We start from the raw sequence: 12,257 nt of genomic DNA, 5'->3' as shown, positions 1-12,257 counted from the left end.
TGGATATCCCTGCTGTAGTGTAAGCAGGAAAGTGTGTTCTGACCTAGGCTTCCCAAAAGCACGAAGCAGACTCCTTGTCCTAATAAAATCCCTTTTATTTAGTTTAAAGTGAATTCCTCTCCAGCAAAGTCCCAGCCAACAGTCTTTCAAGAGATTTCATAACTACAGACCTTTATCAGGCTTGGAGAGCGGCCAGGCTGATATCTTCCAAACGCCATGCTGTAGCAGACAATACTTGGCAAGAATTGAACTATTTGTCTCCTGCAAACTCCCCTCTCCTTTCGCTCCTCTTTATTCCCTATGGGAGGGGCCCTTCACCATCCACCTGTGGCTTTACTCCCGAGTCGGCCCTTGTTCCTTAGCTGTTCCCTTCCCCCGTCAGCTCTGCGCATGCGCACACAGGGAACAGGCCAGTGGTGGGATTCAAAATTGTTTACTACCGATTCTGTGGGTGTGGCATGGCTTGGTGGGCGTGGCTTGGTGGGCGTGCAGGGGAAGGATACTGCAAAATCCCCATTTCTTCCCAATCAGCTGGGACTTGGGAGGCAGAGAATAGATGGGGGTAGGGCCAGTCAGAAGTGGTATTTACCAGTTGTCTGAACTACTCAAAATTTCCGCTACCGGTTCTCCAGAACTAGTCAGAACCTGCTGAATACCCCCTCTGGAACAGACTCCAGCTGTTCATCTGCCCCACTGATATCTGACTCTGAAGGCAGCTGATAACTGTCAGATGTCTCTGGCCCCATCTCTGCCTCTGACGCAAAGCCCTCATCAGAGCCTTCCCCAGACTCCAGGACTGGCCCATGTTCCTCCCCAACCTCCTCATGGACTCAGTCCGCCACTAGCTCTGCTGGCCGCTGGCGGGCCACAAGTGAAACTAACGATTCTGCCAAAAAGACAGGTTTCCTTCCCCAAAGACCCCCAAAGCAGGAGAAGAAAGCCCCCAAAATGTGATCCTTGATTTCAATGTAAATAGAATTTGTATCTGCTAGTTAGAAGTCACTGGCATTCTTTCATAATAGCTTCCTTTTTTCTTACATTAAAACTATCTATCAAAGATCTGCAACCTACCTTCATCGACCCCCAGTCGTATCCTGTCAAGGGAAGGCTAACACTCTGCACAAGCTCAATGGCATTCTTTGGCCTTGGTTCATAGCTGCAGGGCGGCACTTCCCAGGGAAGAGAAAGGAAGCGCATCGTTTAAAACAGACAGCCTCAAAACCCAAGATGTGCATAGAATTTGCATGGGCTTAGCTTCAGAAACGTCTGCGCAGGCCTATGCAATTCAGTGATTTAAATAGAAATGTAATTCTTCTCAGCTTCAAGAGAGAAATTGTGTCTTCGTAAACAGTGGCTCTGCTTAGTCGTAAAATGGAACAAAACTCAACTGCTGTCTTGTTTAGCAACAGACATTTTGGACTCTGTTTTGGTCATAAGTTGAGTGCTATATGTATTACAGAGCAGACTCAATACTTAAATCCTCATTCAGATGAACCTGTTAAGTACAGGAAATCTCTACTCTAGCTATCCTTCAATTAAAGGCAAGCTTTTCCTGGCACTCTATCATTAGGGTGACCTGACCTCCTTCTTAATAGTGTACAGTATATGCTTTGCTGCTTCAGAATGACTGTACCCTGTCAGCACTTAAGAATCTGGTCTGCTTCCTTGACTTGGCAGGTAAATCCGTTGTGATCACGTGATTTGCAAATTGCTGGCGTCCCTGAGGTTTTTTTTTTTTTTTTTAAAATAATCTTGATTCAAGAGTTTGTAGTGTTGCATGCCTGAACGTTTACACAAGTAGCTGGCCGTTGCATTAGTTAGTCCAGCTTTTTGCAAGTTGGGGATTAAAATAAAGTTTGGGATATGTTGAATTTGCAATGAATTCAATTACTTCTGGGAGAGGTAAGAGTTTAAAAAAAATATTTAGCTCTCAGGATCCCTGGAACTAAATCAAAAGCATTGCACACCAGAACAACTAGACACAAGGACAGTTTTCCCCCATGCCACAACTCTGCTAAACAACTAATTCCCACAACACCGTCAAACTATCTAGTAAAGCTGCCTTGTATTCTTATTCTCATCTTTCCTAGCTCCTTATCCTCTTTTGACTATATCTTTGTTGCTTGTATCTTACAATTTATATTGTTTACTTAGTATCCTAGTATGATTCATGTTGATTGCTTATTTAGTATCCTGTGACTATCACTAAGTGTTGTATCTTATGATTTGTCCTAAATTTATCACTTATTGCTTACATGTACACTGAGAGCTTATGAACCGGAGACAAATTCCAAGTGTCCAATCACACTTGGCCAATAAAAAATTCTGAAAATAACACTGAGGTTTTTAGAAGAAACTCTGATGGAGGTTGTTTTTTTTTTTTAATCCCATTTCTTATTTTTGGATATTAAAGTTTTAGACTTACTTAGGCCAGTTAAACTTATTAAATTTGTTCATTGCTGAAGAAAATTCACAAGCATTGCCGTATTAAATAGTTTGCAGATACAATTTAGGAGTGTGATTTTCCCACTTTCCAGTTCCTTGGGGGGGCCTGTACATGTATTGCCTACCCCTGAACTAAATTAATGACAATGAATTAAAGCCACTGTTTGGGTTTGCATTGTATGATAAACTGTGAATTGCTTATTGTTTATTGAATATATCAGTGATGGCTACCCTTTTTATAGTTGTCTGCTGACAGCACGCATATGCGCACCCATAATGCAATATGTGTGCAACACACCCACAATGCCCTTCCCCCTGTGCATGTGCCCCTCCCACGCTCCCCGTCCCCATGCACATGCATGTGTGACACACACACACACACCAGTGATGGGATTCAAATAATTTAATATCCGGTTCTCTGCCCTAATAATTTCTTCCAACAACCAGCTCACCAAACTGTTCAGAAAGTTAACAACCGGTTCACCCGAAGTGGTGCGGACTGGCTGAATCCCACCACACACACACACACACACACACACACACACACACACACACCACCCCATTTTGGGCCTGGTAGGCCTTCCTGCAGCCTCCTGGGAACAAAAATGGGCTGCGGGTGATGGGGGGAGGTTACTGCCCCTGCACTCCCTCTCTGCCCCCCTGCATGACCCCACCCAACCCCCCACATGCCCGCATGTCTCCTGAATGAGCCACGTCCCCTGCACATGTGCGGTAGAGACCTGACAATCAGTTGGCCAGTGGGAGGCGCGGGAGCATGCGCCATGGAACTGAGCTGGAGCAATGGCTCGCATGCGCCACCTGTGGGACGCGTGCCATAGGCTCGCCATCAGGGGAATAGATCATACCTGACAATGGGTCAACCAATATATCAATGCATAAATCGTAGTTTGTAAGTCAAAACAGTGGTTTTTGCATAACGTGCTAAGTCAGAATCTATCAAAGGGTGCGCAAGATGTGATGTTTGGGTGGGAAAACATGGCATTATATCTTTGGTATTTGTTTCCCCAGCTCTACAAAACTCCGCACATTAGCCAGAGGTTTGTCTCCTGCCTTCTTGAGGTTTGGTGGGACCAAAGGAGACTTCCTGATCTTCGATCCTCAACAGGAGCCAACCCCTGAGGAGAAGATTTTCCAGGATTTCCTTAGAAAACAAGGTAGGATGCTATTCGGCTTATTAATGGCAACATACTCCTTAAGTACGGCTTCATGTTCTCCAAACATACACCAAACCTGAAGACCCAAAACAATTTAAATAATGGGCGGTTAAATCACATACATAGGACTTGGGGGCTCAATGGCTAAGACCAGGGGTGAAATCCAGCAGGTTCTGGAGAACTGGTAGTGGAAATTTTGAGTAGTTTGGAGAACCGGCAAATACCAACTCTGGCTGGCCTCGCCCCCATCTATTCTCTGCCTCCCGAGTCCCAGCTGTTCGGGAGGGAATGGCGATTTTGCAGTAACCTTCCCCTGCCGCGCCCACCAAGCCGCGCCCACCAAGCTGCGCCACACCCACCAAGCCACGCCCACATAACCGGTAGTAAAAAAATTGAATTTCACCACTGGCTAAGACACTGAATTTGTCGATCAGAAAGGTCAGCAGTTATATCTATTTCACCCTTCTCTCCCTCCAGTTGATTGGCAAGTTGAATAATGTTAAGGTTTCAAAGTAGCAAAATGGGTAAAACTTGACAATATAATGAAATAGTTTTCCAAAGATCACAAGAGGGTTGAGTTGTGTGGCTCATTCTCTACATGCAGCCTCAGAGTGGCAACTTTTCTTGTAATCATGTAAACATCCATATTGATTTCTGCTCCTTCTATTAGTTTTTAAGCATTAGTATATAATTAAAAAGGGATGTGGTGGCTCAGAGACTAAGACGCTGAGCTTGTTGATCAGAAAGGTCAGCAGTTCGGCAGTTCGAATCCCTAGCGCCGCATATCGGAGTGAGCTCCCGTTACTTCTCCCAGCTTCTGCCAACTGAGCAGTTCGTAAGCACATAAAAACGGAATTAGAAAAATAGGAGCCACCTTTGGTGGGAAGGAAACAGCGTTCTGTGCGCCCTCGGCGTTTAGTCACGCTGGCCACATGACCACGGAGACATCTTCGGACAGCGCTGGCTCTTCGGCTTTGAAACTGAGATGAGCACCGTTAGAGTCCCCTAGAGTCAGGAACGACTAGAGCGGAAGCTTTATCTTTTAAATCACATACTGACAACCCAGTATCATGAGTCGTATGAAACTTTAGCCTCGGGAGACTCTCAGACACCCAAGTCATGGTTGTCCCAAAGGTGCTTTTTCAAAAGGAAATTGGACTTTGATTTTTTATCCTTGAAGACATTTCACTTGTCCTCCAAGAAAGCTGCTTCAGTTCTGACTGAATGGTGGGGAATTCAACTGACCCAGACGGTAGTGAAAAACCCCCAAGTGGCCTCAAGGACTCTTAAAGAGAGCTAACAACCAACAACCTTGCAGGGTTCTGTGGAGCAGATGACTGCAAAGAATATAAATCCTTCCATTCCCCACCATTCAGTCTGAACTGAAGAAGCTTCTTGGATGAGAAGTGAAATGTCTTCAAGAAAAAGAAAAAAAAAAACCCAATAAAGTCCTTTTGAAAAGCATCTTTGGATTCAGCCTGTGGTCTTGAAAAATGACTGTTTTCTATTACTGTTCTTGTTCAGAATTTGTTCAGTTCTGATTAGGTTTACTGGGGAGGAAGGAAGCTCCTTATTAAAAGTGTCTCTAAGGATAACACAACAACAGGGGACAAACTCTCATGTGTCCCTGTCCCTGTGGCCTCCCTTGCTCTTCAAGATAGGGCAATAGAGCTCCTTAGTTGATAGCTACCGGTAATTAGCTTTCTCTCAGGATCTTTCTCTTTTGAATGTGTATGCCCCGGATGCTGTGGGTTAACCATTGTTTTTGGTCCTCTGTTGTGAGCTGTAACCATAGGGTAGAGCCTGCTCAGCAGTTTTTGCAGTTTGTTCGTTTAAAAATAATTGTGTTTGCGTTGCTAGAAGAATAGGAGGAACCTAGTGCCTGAATTGGGAGAGAAAACATTGAACTTTTGCAAAGTGCCTTTTTTTGCACACACCCACACAGTACAAAGCACTAAGTAGTTCAGGCAAAGGGAAAAGTATTTATTGAGGGGCACAAGGGTACAGACACAAATGATAACATACATACAAACTTATGCACTGGAGACAAATTTCTTGTGTGTCTAATAATACTTGGCCAATAAAGAAATCTGTTCTGTTCTGTTCTCTCTCTCCTCTCCTCCCCTCCCCTCCTTTTATTCTGTTCCGATCCCATTCTATCTAATGTCCCCATTTATTTGCATCCATTTCATGTATTCATAATCATGTTTACACTTATATCTGTTATCTTATACATGCTTGATAAATAATAAATAAATAATAAATAAATAATAAATAAATAATAAATAAATAATAAATAAATAATAAATAATAAATAATAAATAATAAATAATAAATAATAAATAATAAATAATAAATAATAAATAATAAATAATAAATAATAAATAATAAATAATAATAAATAAATAAATAAATAAATAAATAAATAATACAATACATAAAATCAGGCTGCCAGATCTGACTTGCAAAAATCTGAACGGTAATAGAGAATTAGCAAAAACTCTGTTGTCCTCTGATAGCTTGCAAGAAACATACACAACACACAGATTGAAGGATAGGTGTGATAAACAATTTTATTCCACCAGGATCTACTAAATCAGGGGAGAATAGCTATTCTTTTTAAAGGTAGAATAAATTTCAAGGTTCAGGAGATTTTGAAAGGTATAGAAGATACATATATAATTATAGAAACTTATAATAAAACTTTACCTACAGTATAGTATCTATTCTTGTTTTAATTTTTTTTCTGTTTTGGGCTAGAAACCAGTGTTTATTTCCAATTTCCATCGTCTTAAAGAGAGATGGCCCTATCTTAAATCTTTACCACTTTCTTCTTCACAATCCACTAATACTTGAAGAAGGAAGCTATGGCTTTCCAAGTATGATGAAACTCATACCTGTTCTGACCGAGGCTTCCCCAAAAAGCACGAAACAGATTCCTGATCCCGACAAAACCCCTTTTATTAAACAAATGTAAATTCCTCTCATTCACCTTCAGCAAAGGCCTGGTAAACAGTCTTTCAAAGGTGAATTTATGACCACAGACATTATCTAGCTTGGAAAGCTGCCGTGTAAATATTGTCCAAATGAAGTGCAGTGCAAGGAAAGACTTGGCACAGAGTCCCTGAGATTCAGGGACAGATCTCCACACTCCTGAAATGAACGAACGAACGAATGAATTGTTTCCTGCAAAAGCCCACTCCTCTTTGGCTCCTCTTTTATTTCCTATGGGACGGGCCATTCATCGTCCACCTGTGCCTTTACTCCCAAGTTGATCCTGATTTCCTAGCTGTTCTTTTCTTCTGGCAACTCTGCGCAGGCGCACACTGGGAACAGGCTCCAGCTGTTCCTCTGCCTCACTGCTGTTTAGCTCTGAAGGCAGCTGAGAACTGCCAGATGGCCTTGGTCCCCTCTCTGCCTCCGACACAGAGCCCTCGTCCAAGCCTTCCCCAGCCTCCAGGACTGGCCCATGTTCCTCCCCAACCTCCTCACTGTCTGACTCTGCTGTCAGTGCCGCTGGAGGGCCACAAACCTACCCTTATCATCCTCAGAGACCTAACATCGAGGAATGCTGGGAAATGTAGCTCACTATTTCTGGGAAACTACAGGTGTCCATTTTCCTTAAACGAGAAGAGTCACTTGCCCAACTATTGAAGTTCTCTCCGTGTCCCTTAAACCTTTCATCATCTCCAATTCAACACTCAGTGGTGAGATCTTCCTGTTTCTCTTGTCTCATGCTCTAGCAACGGTGGACATCTGTGCATTCAGAACTGCCCCTTTGGATTTCATAGCGCAACTGCAATCTCAATGGCTTTTTGAGCAGAAACTCATCTTCCGGGAGCAAGTGAAGAACAGGTATAAAAACATCACATTTACAGGTAAGGCCCGTGTGATCATGAATACTGTTGAGAAAAACCTATTAATGGAGATTTAAGACATCTGCTGGTTTCTAGATATTGGGCTGTCACAAAGAAGAGGGTGTCAACCTATTCTCTAAAGCAGTGGTCTCCAACCTTGGCAACTTTAAGACTTGTGGACTTCAACTCCCAGAGTTCCTCAGCCAGCAAAGCTGGCTGAGGAACTCTGGGAGTTGAAGTCCACAAGTCTTAAAGTTGCCAAGGTTGGAGACCACTGCTCTAAATCACCTGAATGTAGAACAAGAAGCAATGGATGGAAACCTATCAAGAAGAGAAGCAACCTCGAACTAAGGAGGAATTTCCTGACAGCTAGAACAGTTAATCAGTGGAATGGCTTGCCTCCAGAAGTTGTGGCTGCTCCATCTCTGGAGAGCTTTAAGAAGAGATTGGATAACCATTTGACTGAAATGGTGTAGGGTCTCCTGCCTAAACAGAGGGTTGGACTAGAAGACCTCCAATTCTATTATTCCGTTACTCTGATTTGGCAAATGGAAGGAGCCAAAGACCATACTAGAGATCGTACAGAGCCCCAAATATAACAGATTGGAAGGGATATTGTGGGCCATCTAGTCCATCTACCCTGGGTTATCAACTATTTTGCAATAAAATGCTCTTTCACATAAATGGTATTTGGAAATATTTCAGAATTAAAAAGACCAATCAGCATGTGGGTTTTTTTTAAAATCACACAATGCTTCATAGAGACATAATAATAATAAGGCCATCATTGTTGTGGTGGAATCCTTGTTAAAGAAGAGTAATTGATAGTTCACCATGCAGGAAAAATACAGCGCTACTTTCAAAAGTTCTGTAGAAATGAAACGGGGAGGGGAATAAAAATGATTATCACGTGGATTTTCATTGAATTGATTTAGATCTTCTGTGCATATCATGCAGCTTCGTTTTCACTCTCTCAACAGGAAGTACACTGGATATTTTATACAACTTTGCAAATTGCAGTAATTTGCACCTGATCTTTGGCCTCAATGCTTTATTACGGAAAGACAGTTCCCAGTGGGACAGTTCAAATGCTCAGCAGATTATGAATTACACTAATTCCCAGAATTACATCTTGTCTTGGGAACTCGGAAATGGTACGTGCATAGGTTTAAGGATTTCATGAGGAAATGTATTTAGGTAGCCCTCGACTTACAATCAGGGCTGGGCTTCAAAAATTTAAGCAACGGGTTCTCTGCCCAGTTGCTGGGTGGGTGTGGCCATGGTGGGCGTGGCCTATCCGGCCACCTGCACTATGGCAGGGGGGCCTTTTCGCCCTCCCTGGGCTCCGGAGACTTTCCTTGAGCCTCTGGGAGGGCGAAAATGGCTTCCCTCGGACTCCGGACCCATTTCCGGCCTTCCAGAACTTCCAGGAGGCCCATTTTTTGCCCTCTCCCAGCCTCTCCGCAGGCCTTGTACTTACCTGGCATCCCAAACAGGCCGCGTGGAGATTCCTGAGAGCGACTGGGTGGGGTGGCTGGCACAGGGTGGGCGGGGCCAGCCAGGGGTCTGATTTGCAGGTTCACCGAACTGGGCAGATGCTTAGCTAGAGGATCGCCTGAACCCGTGCAAACCCGCAGCAGCCCACCCCTGCCTACAATCATTTGTTTAGTGACCATTTGAAGTTACAATGGCACTGAAAAATGTGACTCGTGACCAGTTTTCATTCTTACGACCGTTGCAGCATTCCCAGTCACGCGATCAAAATTAGGAAGGTTGACAACTGGCATGTATTTACGACAGTTGCACTGTTCCCGGGGTCATGCGATCACCATTTGTAATCTTCCCATCTGGCTTCCAACAAGGAAAGTCAATGGAAGGGTGGGGCAGATTTGCTTAACAACCAGTGTTTCACTTAACAACAGTGGTTGGCTTAACAGCTGTGGCAAAAAAAGGGAAATGGAATGCAATTCATTTAACCATGGAATGCCTTGTTTAGCCATGGAAAGTTTGGGTTCTGTTCCGGTCGTAAGTTGAGGACTACTGTACTTGGTTTTGGGGAAGGGCATTGAACATCTTTATGTTAAATTCAATACTGACAAGCTATAAAACTGTGTTGCACATCAACATTTTTAACTCAACAATATTTGTGCATCCTTTTTTAAAAAAAAAAAAAATCTGGCAGTGGCACATTACAGTTGTAGTGGGAAATTGCTACTTATCCAGTCAAAAGAGTTAAATATGCATATTTGGATCCGCTTCAATCAAAACTGACATTATGAAAGACAAAAACACGAATAGGATCACCTAATATTCATATTTTTTAAAAGCCACACTTAAACAAAGCTAGAACCTGTGCTTTTCATAGCAAGCTTTAGCTGAAATGTTCTGGAGATGGGGAAAAAAACCTTGTATATTTTTCATTCTAAATGTGCTTTATGGTTTTCAAGCTTATCTATTAATTGGCCTTGGCCTTTAAGGTTCCATATTTGGGGTTGATTATATTACCATTGTGTAAACATTTAGAGAATTACTGTACGTGTGCTGGAGTTAGGATAAACCAGGGGCGTCAAACTCGATTTCACTGAGGGCTGCATCAGGGTTTTGTTTGACCTTGGGGGTGGGCGTGGCCGGCTTGACATCACTCGTGTCTGGGGCGCCTGTGGTGGCCCGAGTGCTCGCCAATAAAAACAGGCTCCCAAGCTCTATTTTCAGCTGGGACAGCCTCTTGCAACTCTCTGCCAGCAAAATGGAGCTGGGGGGGGGGGGGCATGTGTGGTCCACACGAGCTCTATTTTCAGCTAGGATGGCCCCCTGCAACCCTCTGCCAGCGAAAACGCAGGATGTGCCCCTCCCAAGCTCCATTTTTGCTGGCAGAGGCATCGTGGGCCAGTCCTTCGCTGTTTTCAAGAAAAGCAGGCCAGATCTAACCACCCGTGGGCCGTATCCGACCTCCGGGCTGTGAGTTTGACACCCCTGGGATAAATATACTGTATTTTTTGGCGTATAAGACACACCTTTTTCCCTCAAAAAAGAGGGTGAAAATCTTATACACTGAATACAGCATTTTTGGCCTCCCGAAACCCTGCCCCCTTTGCAAAAAATGGACGCAGAGGGTTTGGGAGGCTTGCAAAGTGCTCCTAAGGGCTGGGGAGGGCCATTTTTGATCATTTGGGGGGGGGGGCAGGAGCACTCTAAGAGCTTCCCAAAGCTCTGCATGCCCTTTTTTTGCCCCCACCCCAGGAGCACTCTTAAGAGCCTCCCAAAGGTCTACGTGCGGTTTTTTTTTGCAAAAAATAGCCTGTTTTTGTGAAAAACAGACCGTTTTTTGCCCCCCCCACCCCCCGGAGCCCCGAGGCAAAAACAAGGCTTGCAGAGGGTTTGGGAGGCCTGTGGAGTGCAAACACTTTTTTATATATATTTACCTCTTCAAAATCTTGGTTCGTCTTATAGTCTGAAAAATACGCTATTAACAGTGGGCAAATGCCTTTATTTATATTTTCTGCAGAGCCTAACAGCTTTTTGCACAAGTCTGGAATAGAAATCAATGGCCACCAACTCGGTAAAGATTTCATACAACTGCGGCAGCTTCTGAACAATTACATCCACTACAAAAACGCCAGAATCTACGGCCCCGACTTAGGAAGGTCAAATCGGAAGCACAGTAAAATTTTGCTTAAAAGGTAAAAAATGAAAATATTTGGTACTGTGGATGTGCTAAATAGCCGAACCAGATGCAAAATGTAATCATGGTTTGCTTAAGCTATTATTTGCTGCTTTCATTGGGATAACACCTATCCTCCGCGAGCTGCGCTGGCTACCTGTTGATCTCCGGGTGCGCTTCAAGGTGCTACTTACCACCCACAAAGCCCTCCATGGTAGTGGATCTGGGTACTTGAGAGACCGCCTCCTGCCAATTACCTCCTTGCGACCTATTAGATCACACAGATTAGGCCTCCTCCGAGTCCCATCCGCCAGCCAGTGTCGACTGGCAACTACGCGGAGGAGAGCCTTTTCAGTAGTAGCTCCGACCCTTTGGAACGATCTCCCCGTGGAGATTCGTACCCTCACCACCCTCCAGACCTTCCGCACAGCCCTCAAGATCTGGCTATCCCGTCAGGCCTGGGGTTAAGATTATAATCCGTCCCCTCCCGAATGATGAATGAATGTTGCTTCTATTTTTAATTACGTATTGTCTTTATATGTCATTGTGTGTATTCCCTTCCCTATACGTTGTAAGCCGCCCTGAGTCCCCTCAGGGAAAAGGGCGGCCTATAAATAAATTTATCTATCTATCTATCTATCTATCTATCTATCTATCTATCTATCTATCTATCTATCTATCTATTTAGTTTCAAACTAAACCTTTTTTTTCTGGGAAGAGAATAATGAAGAAATGAGAACCGTTTAGCTGGAATGGAGTAATTGTTTATTTTTACAGTATTTTGATGTGACATTTAATGGTAATGAAAGTAAACCAAATGTGGCAAGAGATACTGAGATCGTACTGTAGTTAGTTCTTAAAATTTAGGACACATGGGACTAAAAGAATATATGGATCACAAATAAAACTCACAAGCATTGAAAAAATAATAATAAAGCACAATGGTGAAATCTAAAAAAAAAAATCTTACCAGTTCCGTGGGCGTGGCTTGGCGGGAGTCACGTGACTGGGTGGGCGTAGCTATGTAATCATGTGACTGGGAGGTGTCAAAATACAGAAACTCACATTAACAATGTCCTGCTGGAGCAGGGGGTGGGACTAGATGACCTCCAGGTCCCT

The 12,257-nt window shown here is 43.6% G+C and overlaps 1 protein-coding gene across 1 annotated transcript in view; it reads left to right on the top strand.

Annotated features, from left to right (window-relative positions):
* The window catches only part of HPSE (heparanase), a 42,670-nt gene that overhangs the window by 11,356 nt on the left and 19,057 nt on the right, over positions 1 to 12,257 (top strand). The window contains exons 2-5 of the mRNA XM_032223986.1: positions 3,475 to 3,620; positions 7,364 to 7,498; positions 8,458 to 8,631; positions 10,983 to 11,157. Coding sequence (XP_032079877.1) covers positions 3,475 to 3,620; positions 7,364 to 7,498; positions 8,458 to 8,631; positions 10,983 to 11,157 — 630 coding nt within the window. The remainder of the gene's footprint in view (positions 1 to 3,474; positions 3,621 to 7,363; positions 7,499 to 8,457; positions 8,632 to 10,982; positions 11,158 to 12,257) is intronic.

The sequence above is a fragment of the Thamnophis elegans genome, chromosome 9 (assembly GCF_009769535.1).
Source record: "Thamnophis elegans isolate rThaEle1 chromosome 9, rThaEle1.pri, whole genome shotgun sequence".
Lineage (NCBI taxonomy): Eukaryota > Metazoa > Chordata > Lepidosauria > Squamata > Colubridae > Thamnophis > Thamnophis elegans.
This window is presented reverse-complemented; position numbering and strand designations above follow the sequence as displayed.